At 43.8% G+C, this 16,611-nt stretch overlaps 1 protein-coding gene across 2 annotated transcripts in view; it reads left to right on the forward strand.

Annotated features, from left to right (window-relative positions):
* The window catches only part of SLC26A6 (solute carrier family 26 member 6), a 453,283-nt gene that overhangs the window by 240,195 nt on the left and 196,477 nt on the right, over positions 1-16,611 (forward strand). For both annotated transcript variants that reach the window (XM_069643342.1, XM_069643341.1), the window contains exons 4-5: positions 5,081-5,191; positions 13,222-13,388. In XM_069643342.1, coding sequence (XP_069499443.1) covers positions 5,081-5,191; positions 13,222-13,388 — 278 coding nt within the window. The remainder of the gene's footprint in view (positions 1-5,080; positions 5,192-13,221; positions 13,389-16,611) is intronic.

Raw genomic sequence — 16,611 nt, forward strand, 5'->3', positions numbered from 1 at the left:
TGGTCAGTGAATGCCCAGGAGTTTCTTCCTATCTCCTGGCATTTCTGCAGCGCGTCTCCTCCTCGCAGCGTTTCCCTTCTTTTTCTGTTCTGAGCTGTGCGGCTCTGCCACACCAGTTGGGACCTCGGGCATCGCAGAGACGCATACTGTTCTCTCGCCAACAACAGCAGCAGCCTTTGACACTGGGCTGCCAGTCTTTACATTTCCCAAGCATAGGTGTTTTCTCCCAACAGCTAGAACGCTCGCCAGGCTTGAAGCTTCTTCTCATCTGCACTGTTCTTCTCTTCTTCTTCGTCCCAGTATTCAGGGGGATTCTGGGAAAAGAAGTCCAATGTCGATGTTCGATGAAAAGCATTTGGATAATCACTTTCAACATGCTTGAATGGTAAAGCAAAACTGGATGATGAATAAATGGAACTGTTAAAGACATTCTTTTTGCTTCCATGTGGTAAACCAAAGTTAGGAGTTTGGTTTATGTGTTTTGGTTAAGAGTCTTTTCTATTCTTCAGAGGGGGAGGTGTAGAGATATGGCAATAGGCCATGAGGGTATTGGGTATGAGGGGATTATCTCAATGGGCAAATGGAGGATACCATGTCTCATCCAATGAAGCCACGACATTCCCCTGGAGGCTGTCTCCTCCCATTTGATGCTCCTTCATATAGATGCCCCCAGGGCCATGTTCATGTAGTGGCTGCCATCACTTGTCACATGGGAGGAGGTAACTGCTGGGGTGTCAGTGTTGACTCCATTGGATTCATCACAGCTGCCTGTGTGTTTGCCTCTCAACACTCTGTTTCAGTAGGTTGCAGTCGTTTTGGGATGCAGCGATCCATTTTTCCTCTGGCACTTCATTTCTGGCAAACATTACCCCTGTGCTAGGAGCTTTTATTGAGTGCCTGTTGCAAGATGTACTTCTTACGTACCTGTCTTTGCTTCACTGCTCTCTTTACAGTCTTAGTGCATCTTTCCTTAGTGCCAGATTAACATTGTGCTTCCCTTCTTTGTGTCTCTGTACCACTCATAAGTGCCTGTTTACTATGTAAAGTCCAAAAAGGCCTGTTGAGGAGTATATCACACCATAAGAAAACAGCACACTATTGAGTTAATTATTTGTGCTATTTATTATTCTACTCAAAATGGTATACTCAACATTTTTACATTTGTTAATTTAACTGAATCTCCCTTGCCAAGGAAAACAATAATTCCTTGGTTACAATTCTAAACATACAAATTCAAAAATTAGAAAAGTGTGTAAAGTATATTTATTTATTTAATTATTGTGTATTAGTTTATAAAAAGTAAAAAACTTTACACATGATTAGACCATAAAAAGTCAAATACATATATGTTAGCATACAACATAAAATTACTATAATACAATTCACAACTCTATGACATTTCATAGTAAAAATGTTTCATAACTAAAATATTCAATCAGTATATAAAATGTTATAAAAGATTTGAAATGGTTATACGTGCAATTACCAACATCCAATTTTCCTAAAAACCTTTTGATTAAAATTGGTTTATCGTACAAACATAAAAGATTTCTTAATACAATAATCTGTTATTTTCATTTAAAATCCTTCCTACTCTGCCCCAACCTTATATCGTGCAATGTGCAGCAATGTATTGTCAGTATTTAAGCAATAGACCCAGAATGCACATAACAAGCGAATGTAGTCATTTATAAATGCCCCATCTCGCTACATTCGGTCATCACATGTTTCACTGTTTCCATCATATTTTCCTTTATACAGATAAGATTCCATTGGAAAACGGATACTGTCGTAAATCTAGGACCAGTGACTGTAAGAACGGAAAGCCTGCCAATCCATATTAATAATACAATTCTGCAGACCGCAGGTGAAGGACATTGTAGCAGATAAGATTAAGATATCTTATACAAATGACTCACCAACAAAGACTACTGATAACTTTTAAGTCTCAACAGGTGTTGATAATTATAATGCCATTTTTCCAAACTCATCGATGATTCTTTCTCCAGTATATGGCATTCCTTAGACTACTCAGGATGCCAGTCAACCTGTGTAGAAAATGTCATTTACATAACCACCATAGGGATCACTGCTTTTGTTGCAGCTCGCTGTACCAATTAGCGATAGCAATGCACCTTTTGAGTCGGTCATAGTTTCAATATATAGGATTGCCTGCCTTTTAATTGCTCTCCCATATAAAGATATTAGGCGCAGTTTGAGCCTTAAAATCTCTATAGATATAGATGTTGAAAGGGCTACGATCTTCCAAAATGTGCCTTCCATAATATCAAACCATGCCCTGTCTTTCAAAGGAAGTGCACTGACTCAATACAAAATCATGGGACAGAAGCATTGTCCATACAACCTAATGATACCCAAAAGGCTCCAGCCTGCAGTGTTTCTAGACAATCTTGCAATCAATGTAGTCATTTGGAGAACTTTTCTTTTTTGTGCATCACACATTAATTCATAGCCGCCTTTCTCAAAGAGTTCAATCCCAGGTATTTATACACGGACACATACGCAATCTTACTGGCACCAACTTTTAGAGCTGTACGATGAGAATTCTTGTTGGAGAATAGCACAATTTTAGTCTTATCAAGGGTCAAGGTCTAGTTATAGCATTAATGTTAGCTAGGTGGTACTTACATTAACTCCTAACTTACACTACACCACTACTCCACAAGTCTAGCTATAGCATAAATGTTAGCGAGGCGGTAGTTACATCAACTCCTAACTAACAATACACCACTACTTCAGAAGACTAGCTATAGCATTAGTGTTAGCTAGGTGGTAATCAACTCCTAACTCTCACTACATCACCACTTCACAAGACTAGCTATAGCATTAATGTTAGGTAGGTGGTACGTCAATGAACTCCTAACTCACATTACACCACTACTTCACAAGACTAGCTATAGCATTAATGTTAGCTAGGTGGTACTTAAATCAACTCCTAACTCACACTACACCACTACTTCACAAGACTGCTATCGCAGTAATGTTATCGAGGTTGTAGGTAAATCAACTCTTATCTGACACTAAGAGACTGCTTCAGAAGACTAACTATTGTAGTAATTTTAGCAAGTTGGTAGTTCAATCGACTCCTAACTCACACTACAACACTACTTCACAAGATTAGCTTTAGCAGTAATGTTAGCGAGGTGGTAGTTAAATCAACTCTTAACTCATACTACAAAACTACTTTACAAGCTTAGATATAGCAGTAATGTTAGCGTGGTGGTAGTTAAATCAACTTCTATCTCACACTACAACACTATTTCACAAGACTAGCTATAGCAGTAATGTTAGTGAGGTGGTAGTTAAATCAACTCCTAACTCACACTACAACACTACTTTACAAGACCATCTACAGCAGTAATGTTACCGAGGTTGTGGTTAAATCAACTAATAACTCACAATACACCACTACTTCACAAGACTAGCTATTGCAGTAATGTTAGTGAGGTGGTAGTTAAATCAACTCCTAACTCACACTACAACACTACTTCACAAGACTAGCTATTGCAGTAATATTAGTGTGGTGGTATTTAAATCAACTTCTAACTCACACTACAACACTACTTCACAAGACTAGCTATTGTAGTAACGTTAGTGAGGTGGTAGTTAAATCAACTCCTAACTCACACTACAGCACTACTTTATAAGACTAGCTATAGCAGTAATATTAGTGAGGTGGTAGGTAAATCGACTCCTTACTTACACTACAGCATTACTTTATAAGACTAGCTATTGCAGTAATGTTAGCGAGGTGGTAGTTAAATCAACTCCTAACTGACACTAAAAAACTTCTTCAGAAAACTAGCTATAGCATTAATGATAGCTACCTATAATTTAAATTGTGTGTTGTTAAGCGACTGCAAGTGCTGCGTGTTTGTGCATGTGTGTTGGATGGTGGTCATGCCCCCATGTGTATTTCTTACTTTGAAACTTACATTTTTAATTCAGTCAAGGCAACATGATGATTATGAAGCTAACATTTAAAAAGTAGTCAGGATGTTTAACTCGCTGATATTTCCCAAGCAACTAAACCCCTACTGCGGTACCTAACCACTACAAAAAAACATCTCCCTATTATCACTCATGTTCAATTATTACCCAACTAGTGTAAGAGCCCGTGTACACAGGCCAAAGTGCAGGTTTTCATTGACCCAGGACCACTTTATATCCTGAAGCAACAGCAGCCTCTAGCGATGACAACAGGCATAGCTGTGCAAATTGGCATTGTCTCTATGTATCCTAAGGCAATAGCACACTCTAGCGATGACAACAGGCATAGCTGTGCAAATTGGCATTGTCTCTATGTATCCTAAGGCAATAGCACACTCTAGCGATAACAACAGGCATAGCTGTGCAAATTGGCATTGTCTCTATGTATCCTAAGGCAACAGCACCCTCTAGCGATGACAACAGGCATAGCTGTATAAATTGGCATTGTCTCTATGTATCCTAAGGCAACAGCACCCTCTAGCGATGACAACAGGCATAGCTGTATAAATTGGCATTGTCTCTATGTATCCTAAGGCAACAGCACCCTCTAGCGATGACAACAGGCATAGCTGTATAAATTGGCATTGTCTCTACGTATCCTAAGGCAACAGCACCCTCTAGCGATGAAGCTGTGCAAATTGGCATTGTCTCTATGTATGCTAAAGCAACAGCATCCTCTAGCAATGACAACAGGCATAGCTGTATAAATTGGCATTGTCTCTAGGTATCCTAAGGCAGCAGCACCCTCTAGCGATGACAACAGGCATAGCTGTATAAATTGGCATTGTCTCTACGTATCCTAAGGCAACAGCACCCTCTAGCGATGACAACAGGCATAGCTGTATAAATTGGCATTGTCTCTACGTATCCTAAGGCAACAGCACCCTCTAGCGATGACAACAGGCATAGCTGTGCAAATTGGCATTGCTTTATGTATCCTAAGGCAACAGCCCCGTCTAACGGTGACAAGAGACGAAGCTAATGCAACAGACAAACATACAACCAGCCTTTTATTACATTGTTAGATGATGTTCCTATAATAACCTTATCCCGTTTCTTCTTTTTGCAGGTCTGGCCTATGCGCTCCTTGCTGGATTACCGCCTGTTTTTGGACTATATACTTCCTTTTATCCAGTTTTGGTTTATTTCCTCTTTGGCACTTCGAGGCACATTTCAGCAGGTGAGTTTAAGACTGGCATATGAGTCATAGGGAGTGAGGGCAAAGGCATCTAGAAATTAGAAAGGCCTATGCACAGGAATTCTGGGTCTTTGGAACCACTGTCGTTGTAAGGCAACATGCTACCACTACAAAATGAATTAATATAGAATTCGATTAATTCATATTTTCCATTTTGCCCATCAGCCTCCAGAAGAAAAGGTGAACTAACCGAGAGGCAAATCGAAGATTTCTCCAATAGGCTGGCACCTCTGATGGCTGGCACAGCTTAGACAGAACACAGGAAAATTTGGAGGACCAACTGTGGGCTTTTAGCGCTATACAAACAAACAACTTCGTTATGGAGGGGTGGATAGTCTTTCCTCATACATTGTGCCCGTTTGCCTCTGGCCCTAAGGCACGTTATAAATGTGTAAATAAATAAATAAAATCATAACACCAATGTATTGCTTCTGGCCGGCTGCCAATGATTATTTGAGGTAGAGGGAGAGTTGGATACCTGAAAGTGGCCTCATCCCTTTAATGCCAAAAAAACCATTTGTAGAATGTCCACCATGTAGCATCGTCTAGCTGGATTTCCTCTGGGACAGGATAAAGTTAAGGCAGTTAGACAGCGGGTCCAGGGCTAGAGATTTGCCAAAGCTAAACGTGTGTCTTCAGTTCAAGACTGCAAACACAATGGGAGGTCTTTGTGCACGGGTAAGTGAGAGACAATGCAAATACTGGAAAGGACAGGTGACACCAGGGACTACTAATGGACATTACATGTCAGCCGTCTGTCTCTTTTCTGAGCCAAACGTACCAACTGTCACTCTTTAAGAGCTGTAAATCAGAGAAGAATGCAACTATTGTCGGGTAGCAGGACCAACCTGCAACCAAAACTGGCTTTCTGGAGACTTCCAAGCAATGCCTAGCATCCTTTATCAACCATATGAAGACTCGTCCTGGAATCCTAGTAGAGTAGTCTTTGTTACTTGTGTAGCTCTCGACAAAGATGGACAACGTGTCACATTTTAGAGGTCCACCTGCTTCTCCATGATGTTAAAGGACAAGGCAGTTATATGAACTCTCGGAAAGCTCAGAACCATACAGCTATCCCTTCTCGGAGAAAATCAGTGATGAAATGCTTCCTTCCTGAGATCTAGAAGGACATGGATAAAGGCAGATGCATATTATTTGGCAATCAAAGACAGAGCAGGGTCCGGTAGAGAGTGTGAGAGGGAGGTCTTTTCCAGGAGGGCCCCCAGAGGAAGCACTTTCTTCTTTAGGTGTGTTGCATGATCAAGCAGAGGCCCCAATCCCTAGACATCACCAGCACCTAAAACAAAACTTTAGCAGGAGAAAAAGCTGAGAGGTACAGGAGAATGACTGACTATGCAACAGACTTGGCAGAATTCCGCGGTTTGATTATTTGTATTTGTATTTATTGTGTTTATAAAGCGTTTTAATCCAAAGCTTTAGCAACTACGCCTGTAGCATAGACATCAACCTACTCAGTTAAGGAACCTCCAGCAGGAATATCATTCCTCAGAAATAATCAGAAACCCAGAGGCTGGAGCTTTGCAAGCATCTCGCTCGGGCAAAGAATTTGGGCCAGTGACAACATAAGGTTAGATAAAGGTGATAACCGAAGTGTGATGGAGACAGCACATTCCTGCCAGAAGCTTCACGCAAGGAGGGCTGCTTTCGATTATAAGGAACAGCAGAGTGCAAGGAATCCAGCCATGTCTGGCTGAAAAATCAGAAAATTTGGCTACATTTCTAGATGTAAAGGCAGTAATGGACAGACAAGGGAAAAACAGGCAAAGTTGGTCCCCATTTCCTTTGTCTGCCACGTATGTTGAGGACAGCGACAGTCAGTTCTGTCCTTTCCACAGAATAGCTGCACAAGATAAGCCACGCTGCAGTTGTATGTTCTACACTGAAAGCAAACATTTACTTTTGCTATCTGATACTTGGTGTAAGTTGTAATTGAATATTTGATCACCTCATGGGAGAATTCCCAGGAGTGAAGAAAAATAGGTGACGGCTCCTTCAATTTCCAGGGCCACATTGTCTGCACTGCTAACTGTTAAGATGGATTTGTAGAATGTGGACTGGTGGGCAGATTTTAGGATGCCCTCTTGTTATAGTGAACAGGGAACTCAGAGAGGTTAGCCAAAGGTCAATAAGGGTACATGGAAGAGCAGTCAAGGCTTATTCTCAGGCGAGTGTGAGTGGGGTCAGGGCCCTCACTGAGCCCACACACAATGGCACACAATAATTCAATTTAGACAGCCATGCAAAAAAATACAGTTATTTGTTATAGGCCTTAATTAATGTAAGAGGTAGTATTATTGCACAACACTGTATTATACAAATATATACAGTCACCATAGGTTCAAATCTACATCAAATGACTTAGACAGCAAAAGAAGGGAAGTAATTCAGATGCAGTCAATGATGGAACCAGATCACAAGACAATAACCTAACTTAAGAAGTCCAAACCCTAATATGAATGGGGCCTAGTGCCCAAAAGGCACAGCAGCCACAGTGCTTCTCACCAGAACGGAGTCTGTGTAGGTAAGTTCAATAAACTTGTGTTGGTGATAGTTTAAAAGTTCTACAACATTTTTACCAGCGGTAAGTATGTGTTTTCCTTTCTTCCAGACACAGGGCAAACCCAGGGGCAGGATACTCAATGCAGGTTCAATGACCAAATGGTGAGTGGAATTGAATAAGGAGACAAAGGGACTTGTTGGCAATGTTACTTACCCCCTGGGCTTCAATTTTCCCAGATGACTTTGTGGATCATATGGTGGGTATGGGAGGGGTTCGATCTCCGCTGTTGGTTCCAGTGACTTGTAGGTTAAGGATTCTTCCGGTCAGGTGCATCTGCAAAATGCAACCTCTGTCGATGAGGAAATGCCGGGACCCCCAATGCAAGGCCTCTTCAGGACACTTCACAAGTTGGAGGAAGGCGAGTTCCAGTGACGGTCTTCAAACACAGGCGTCGACTGGCATCCTTCCAGTCACTGTCACGCAAGTAGCTCTAGGTCACAATCCTTTTTTGCTGGGATGCTGAAATTCAGGACAAAGATGACTTGTGGCAGAAGCTGTCGACTACAGAAGTTCCGGACTCGAATGGGGAACAGTGATGCTTTTGGTGAGGTAGCTCACGAGAGAGCTTGTCAGTCCACCCGGCAGTCCAGGGACACTTCCTTAAGCTCAGAGGGCAGGATCCTCAAGAAGTCATCAAAACCTGGTTGGTCTTACTAGTCCAAGGGCTGAAGCACCACTCAAGGTCTTCAGAGATCAGACAGAGGAGCAGGGCGTCACTGGGCTGGCTACTGGGCCATGTCTTAAGATCTTTAGTAGGCTGCTCTTCTTTTAGGTATTCTTGGCTTTGATGACGATTTAATTAATTAATCTTTTGTCACAACCTAATTACCAGAGACCAGTTTCTAAGCGTGAGACCGGGATTCGAATCTGTGTTTCTCTGCTTTGTCTTGCTTCCGAGACAAACACGTTGCCCCTGAGCTATCCTCCCTCCCCAAACCCATGATTTTAAGAAATGGCTGCAGAGGTCCTCCTCTTATACAAAATCCAAGCTGGAAGCAAGTCAAAGCCCACCAATGGTAAGGATCTGCATCATTCAAACAGCCAGTAGTTGTCCAATCAGGGACAACTACTGGTTTCACATTTGTCCCACACCTATTTTTTGGCACCATGGATGTGGACTGGGACTAGACAATCCCTTCCCCATCCTAGGCCACACACACACACAAAGGCATCACTAGACCAGGAAAGCAGTAGCTTTCGCGGTCAAAGGCCTGACCTTATAAGTGATTTCTTGATCTGACAAGTCAGGAAGAAGGCCAAACAACAATATGGCCAAAGAAGCAAGCAAAAAGCTTGTGGCACTGCCATTTTAGGGATCTAGCCACAGTTAGTACACATATGCAGTAAACTTGCATGGGCACACTAGAAATAATGCAAATATTGAAAAAATATATCTGCTGCCACCAGTTTGTCTTTAGGCACACATAAACAGAACTTTAAATGCTAAGTGTAAAAAGCTTAGTGTTACAATGGTCTCCCCATTGCACTGCACTGTAAGGTGTTGTGTGCAATGTTACAAAGTACAAGAGTTCAAAAAGGAAACATAGTTTTCCAGTACTCATAGTCTGAAGGACCGATCCGTTTCCCCATAACAATGAACAAAAGGAATGTGAAGTGAAGCTGAAGGCTTTACTTCCCCTCAAAAGGTCAGACAGGTTTAAAAACAGAGCAAAAGGATGGCGGTCCATAGAAAGCTATGGAGGGGAAAGATGCAAAAATAAATCTTTCCTAACACTAACCAATAAGCATCAACAGTAAACTGATCGCATGCCAGATCTAGGAATTATGTGTCGTGTGAAAGACCAATGGCTTCAAGTTAGGACAGATGGGTTCGAAGGTCCCTATCCTGACGTGATCCATTGCCTTAGAAGCAACTGTGTCCAGGGCATTTACAACCATTTGTGAGCCGTGTCATGGCCCGTCTAAAACACGGTTTGAGGCATAACACTGCAACTTGGCTCACGAATCCGGAGGTAAAAATAATCAAAAAATCAGATCTACACAGCACACTATTCCTTATGCCGTCTCCATGTGAAATGTGCTTATGTTGAGAAAGAAGGGATCATTGTGCTGAGCTGCGGCTCCGTGTGGTTCAGGCATCTGTCCAAGTACAGAGGCACCTGATCCCCATGGCTGTGGCAACGACTACTCACAGAACTCACGAGAACTCGAATGAATTGTCTACTCGCACTTTTCCCCTTGGCCCCCCTCACCTGCACTTGTGCAATCTTAATGTCCCCTGCCCTAGTAAGATTGTTGTCTCTGTCTTCCTTCTGTTTCCCCTCCCTTGCCTCGTCGCGCCTTGAAACACTTGTGCATAGGCGCGTTATAAATGCCATATCATATCATAACAACTGAACGCTTGAATATGTAGGAACGGAAATAGCCCATTTATTTCCTTGCAGGCACATTTGTTTGAGGCCATTTGATCTTCTTCTTTTTTTAACCCATTTCACCACCAATGTACATGGGTGGGGTTAGATGTAGGTATTAATTAGGAAGGTGGGGATGTAGCGCGCTGGTGCAGGAGGTCCCCCCCAATTGTTTTTGCAGTTCAATGTTTTTAAAAATAAATGTTTCTTCAGCAAATTTCTGCGAGGAAACATCATAGAACCAGTCCAACAACATTCAAAAACAGTTTAGGAGGACCAAGGGAATGGTCTGTTGGAAGGCCTCCACCCTGACATGCAATACACCATAAACGTGTTGATCCGCCGGAGATCTAAAACGGGTCTTCTGAAAGCCTTCTAGATGAGAAAGAGGATCACTAGCCTCCCCACTCTGAGAAGGACCCCTGAAGATGATTCCTCGAGTTACCACGTGGGAATGCCTTTGAGTAGAGTTTGACATCTAATGCTACATGTTGGATAAGGAGTCAAGAAGGGTCCAGCTCCTACAGGGTGTAAATGAAAGTCAATGGAGCAACCTTACCTTATAACGCCCAACACACAGTGCTCCGATATGGATGACTCCCAGAAGGGAGTCAACCTCAATATGGCAAATCCTCCATGGGCTCCTCCACGAAAAGAATATCTGAGGGCTTGCAATGTCACAAAATGTGCAGGAAGGTAGAGATTCAAATTACTTATATCTTCCTTCTGGGTACCAGGTTGCCCAATCATAACCCAAATAAATGCGGATACAAACATGCTAACTCTAAATGCACATTGAACTGTGCCCCTCCTGAGGGACCACAACCAGAACTGATGCCCGGTTTCTGGACGAGAGAGATGGAGGGCACTAGGCTGCATCCTCCAGCTGTCATTCCCTGCAAGTGCAGCTTGCCTGAATGTATACAAATGATTCCTGCTGTCATCATGTGTGGTCCTGGGAGCACCATCATCTTTTGGATCCCTCATCCAGGCGGCCTACTAATGTCACGGCTCGCTGGCGGCCTAAAATGAAGTGGTACTGCTACATGAGGTGTCTGATGCTGATCTGGCAACTTGAGACATATCCACCAGGATGCCGCACCCTAGGGATTCAGAATCCCCATCCCAGCCCCCTTCTGTGCATTTCTAGCTTCCAGTAATCAGATGCACTCAAGAATGGCCCATTAGCGATAAGCATCATCGCAAAGTTTAAAGTCTGTACCTCTCCCATTGCTGAAGCAGGTGTCTACATGCCCTGCTTCCTCTGAGGCAGCGTTGTGCTGCCACCCATCCGACATGCTTCTTAATAGTCAAAGAAATGGACCTTGGGAGCTACTGAATTTGTTTGATAGTACACATCAGTGAACATCATTGAGTGAGGTTTTGCCCGACTGTTTCATACCTTGGACTACAGCTGAGGGAAAGACTACCTACAGCCATCCTCTTTAGAGACGGGGTTGTGGTCACTGTGTGAATGAAACATGTTCCTCATCCAGCTCAAAGAACCAGGCACTCATACCCCCAGGCCTATAAAGTATATATGCACATTGAGTAGACCTCAGTGCATACCATTCAACCTAACAAAATGATACCCATCCTGAGTTGGCACACTTGCAGATGTAGCCATCACTGGGAATCAAGCCATCCTAGAGTGGAAAGCAAATCAAAAGAGCAAAACGTTGAGTGAGTTTCCTGAGGGGGACAGATCAATAGACCTTTTAGGAATCTGTATTTCCAGGTTAGAGTGAGAGGCTACAATGTTTAATTTAATTAAAGTGCAAGAGTGGTTTCCTAGCTCCTAGACACGGCCTCTGCTTAGGGGGTAGGCTTTATTTATGGATGTATTTATTAATTGGATATTTGAAAGGCGCCTATACAACAGGTTGTGTTTCAAGGCACCACAAGACAAAAAAGGGTGGGCACAAAGAAGAAAGATACAATAACGGTCCTACTAGGCCTTGTGACATTCGGATCGCGCAAGTGCAGAACAAGAAGTGTGAGTGAGGGGAAAGTGCAGGTCAGTGCAAAGGAAGTGCTAAGGTGGGAAGGGAAAAGGGTAGTACTCATAGGGAACCAGGAAGCCCATCACTGAGGCAGAAGAAAGGTTTTAGCAGGAGAGGGGGAGAGTGAGGGAGAAGGAGCAAAGGAGGGTCTCGAGGAGTTTCCAGAACGTAAGGTGATCCAGCTCAACCCTGAGAGGGGAACGGAGACCATTCCAGAGGGAGGCTCCTGCGGAGGAGAGACATCTACCCCCTACACTTTGCTTAGAGAAGCGTCTGATTTGCAGAGAGTTGGAGCTAACAGACCCAAGAGCTCTAGAAGGGAGGTATTTAGGGAGAGAGTTGGATGTAGCGTGTTCCCAGGCTACTGAAAGCCTTATGGTTGATGCAGAGGGTCTTGAATTTGATCTTAGCAGCAACCGGGAGCCAGTGCAGAGAAAATAGCGTTGGAGTGATACGGTGCCTGGGCTTGAGGCCAAAAATAAATGTTGCAGTCATATTCTGGATTAGTTGATGGGGATGAAGGGAAGATGAGGGAAGATTTAGGAGGAGGCTGTTACAGTAGTCCAGCCTAGAGAGGACCAGAGTTCTGGAGACATTGAGTTTCTGGGGGAAGGTGAAGAAAGGGAGAATACCATTGAGGAGGTGAAGCTTTGAGGAAGTGGGCCTTCTTGGCAAGGTCCTCAATGTGAGGAGAGAAGGAGAGGGAGGAATCAAAAATAATACCAAGGTTTTTTGCCTCACAAGAGGGTGAGGGGAGGGGACCCATAGAGGGCAACCAAAGGGAGGGAGGGAAGAACATACACGATTTGAAAGGATAAACTGGACAGTGCTTTCTCCAGAGTGTGGTGTCATATCCAGACCTTGCCTTGCATTATTCCTTCCTTGCTCCCACTCACTTGTTTGTTTTATATCAGGTTATATAGCCTTGAATTTGAGTTAAAATAGTGACGTGTGCCTTTATCCATGTCTTTAGGAGTGATTTTTGCCAGTACTGTACTTAAGCATTCTGTTCTACCCTTGCCTCATGCACCAGCTAAAAACCTTGTTTCACCCTAGGAACCTTTGCTGTCATCAGCGTCATGATAGGGAGTGTGACGGAATCGCTGGCGCCCAACGAGAACTTCCTGTTATCTGGAAACGCAACAGGCTTTGACGTCGAGGCCAGAGACAAGGCACGGGTGGAGCTGGCAGTTGCCTTAACATTCCTGGTGGGAATTATCCAGGTGAGTGTCATAAGGTGGGCCTACATAAAGGGATAGAAACAGAGGAGGGGTGAATTAGGTATCAATAGATGAAGGATTGACCAAGGGCAACATGCTCACCTTGTGAACAAGATGATCCTGCAGCACGGTTTGATCCCCGGTCTGCCGCTTGGAGGCTGGAGGAGTTCAACATTAAACGGTATTAATGAGTAATGATAAAAATACTAATAATAATCAATTACTAATATAGATGGTGGCACATGGTACTTGAGATGTAACAGTATGCGTGCATTGATTTGGTGCAGAATGAGGGCAGTATAGACATGCAGTCAGTTTCCTGTTTTCCAGTTTATAAATGGATAGATTTTCCCAGCAACAGCCAGGCAGACTGGATTCTGCCAGGCGTGGAGTGGCTGAGAAGCTGGGGTGTGTTGCGACTTGACCCCTGGGTGTGGATTCCTAGCGGGAGAGAGGAAGATGAACGAGAGCAGGGCTTGAGGAACAGGCTGCTGAAATTTGGGGAGAGAGATTGGAAGACGGCAGTGTTGCTGTTCGGGGAGTGGGTAAGAGGCCCGTGTTGTAGCTTGCGACTGTGGGTCTTTGCTTTATGGAGCCCCCATGCCACTCCGCTGCCAGCTGTTTTCCCTATTATTGAAGCATGGCTTGAACTATGGTAGAAAGCTGCCCAAAAAAAGTGGTGGGCAGCGGTTATCTTTAAATGAGTGGGGGCATACATGAGGGGTCCAAGACAGCTGGCAGGACAGTCCAACTCCAGACCTCGCGGGCCGGGATCATGACTGGTTTTCAGGATATCCCTCATTAATATATGGAAAAATTTGCATACATTTAGAATCATTATATGCAAAGGAATCTCATGAATATTAATGAGGGATACCTTGAAAACCCATCATGGATCCGTCCCCCGAGGCCTGGAGTTGGACAACACTAAGTGATTGCCTGTGTGCTTATATCCCATGCTAGCCTGCTACCATTCCCCCAAAGGTGGGCCTGAAGGCAGATGTGTCCCATGTTTTCCTTAAACAGGGCTGATTTATTATAGATCTGGTGTAGTTCAGAATAGGCTTCATTGCTTGTATTGTGATTGGTTATAAATAGGGTTTTCTGTTTTCAGTGTTTATTTTTGACTGCACTGTTTTTCTGGTGTATAGCAACAAGTGTTGCTTTCATAGCCAAGTAGGATATGTTGAAGGAGCAAAGTCATAGGGTGTATGCTTTTATTTATCTGTACTAGAAAAGTGTTGCTTTTATAGTAATTCTCATTTAATGCGAGCTTCACAATCCTAATTGTTCTCAATTGCCTTGCATTCTCTTAATGTTAGAAATCCCCTGCAAGTGTAAAGAAATGCTGTTCTCTGATTGTTTGTGTTTTGTGTCGCTACACCGAAAATGCAGAAAGAACCCAATTGTAAGACCTTAAACTTGCAGTGAAGCTGATCCATGGGCTAAGTGGTGTAACGGAAGAGTGCAAAAAAGCACACGAGATGTGCAGTAGAGGGCTTGAGAAGGGTGGGAGAAAACATCTGGAGAGCCACAGGTTGCAGACCCCTGCACTAAAAGGTGTGCATTCATTTTTGCTACTGTGAACGAACTGGGCCTGAAGCAATGAAAGGCAAAAGTAAAACACCGAAGCCTTTCCTTAATATAAGCTGATCCACAAGCCTGAAAAGTTCTAAATAGGGAGTGCGCCCCCTGCAGGTTGCCATGCGCGCCGCCCGCTGACACAGACTTCTTTCAGTAAAATGGAAAGCACACAAACGTGCTTCTGTCATGCATTGGAAAGAAAACATTTGCGGCCACATTACAAGTTTTGGCAGTGCAGTAAAAAAGTGGTGCTAATTCCGTTAACGGATTTAACACCACTGAATTATAAATTTGGAGGTAAAGTGGCGGGTTTAGGTAAATCTGCCACTTTACATACAAAAAAATCGATAGCTATACCGCACAGTAAATCCGTCGGGGCAAATCTGCCAAAAATACACATGGAACCCTACGTACTCCAACAAGCATTGGCAATGCAAATAGTTTTGGCGTGTGCTGCTGCTGTTTGCGTTTATAGGCAGAGGGTTTAGGGTGGGTGGGTTCGGTAAGCGAGAGTAGGAGTAGGGAGGGGGACAGTGTGGGTGGGGGTAGAGATAGTGGACTAAGGGGGTGGATGGGTGCAGGCATCGGGAGTGGTGGTAGGGTGGGTGACACTACACCCAATGAAGGTGTCATAAGGCCCACCACGCCTTGGATCATGCCCCCACCCCAAACAAAAACACGTTCCATGGCCTCATTTTAGTTTACCGATTTTTGTGTGTTCTGTTGCCACGTGCAGAAAGGTAACACTTGGGGAGAATAGGCACCAGCTACAGAGTCATGTGCGACTACAACTCCCAGAATGCACCCTTTCAGACTGGGCGCCTGGAGGTTTGGGACATGGAGTAATCTTGCACTTCGACCCCATGAAATGTAGAAATGCCCCCAGGCAGGTCCAGCGTGACAGGCAGGTCCAGCGTGACGTAAACCCCATGACCAACCCCATAAGGACTGATTAGTTAATGAGGTCTTAGGAAATTACAAATCAGAAGCATCTGATAGTAGATTGTGGGCCAAGGCAGGAAGTGAATTATGTTCCGTGAACAGTAAACTGCGAGTGGGAATATAGCATGCACTGTTTCCCCACGTGCCCAGCACTCAGCTTGCTCCAAAAGTGGTGGTGCCCCAAGGCAGGTGTTGCATTGGCCCCCTTTGACCTGCCCTCTATTCAGGCAAATAATCCTTCATGAAAGCTACATACCCGATGGGCGCACCATGCGCCCCAGTCGGCGCCACATGCGTGCGCAAATTATTTTAACTGCGAAAAACCAATTCCAGCCACGATATATATTGTACGCCGCCTCTTTCAGGGAACACATTTGGGGCCAGATTACAGTAACTTTGCACGGGTGCAAGTGCAAACTTTGCACGGTATTAGCACTAGGGCAAATTTTGCCCTATTTTTAAAAACACTGGGACACCCTAAGAAAACCATTACACCCTGGCAAGTGCAGTTTGGCATATTAAAAGCACAGGGGCAAAAATTGTCCTAGTGCAAAAAAGATGCACTTTCACTACATTTCTGCACCACAGTAAAGTTGGCCCTAGTCGAAATAAGGAATGGTATTAACACTAGGGCAAACGTTGCCCTGATGCAAAAATGCGTCAAAGATGTATCTTTTTATTTTTAGCACTAGGGCAATTT

The sequence above is a fragment of the Ambystoma mexicanum genome, chromosome 2p (assembly GCF_040938575.1).
Source record: "Ambystoma mexicanum isolate Mex_15411 chromosome 2p, UKY_AmexF1_1, whole genome shotgun sequence".
Taxonomy (NCBI): domain Eukaryota; kingdom Metazoa; phylum Chordata; class Amphibia; order Caudata; family Ambystomatidae; genus Ambystoma; species Ambystoma mexicanum.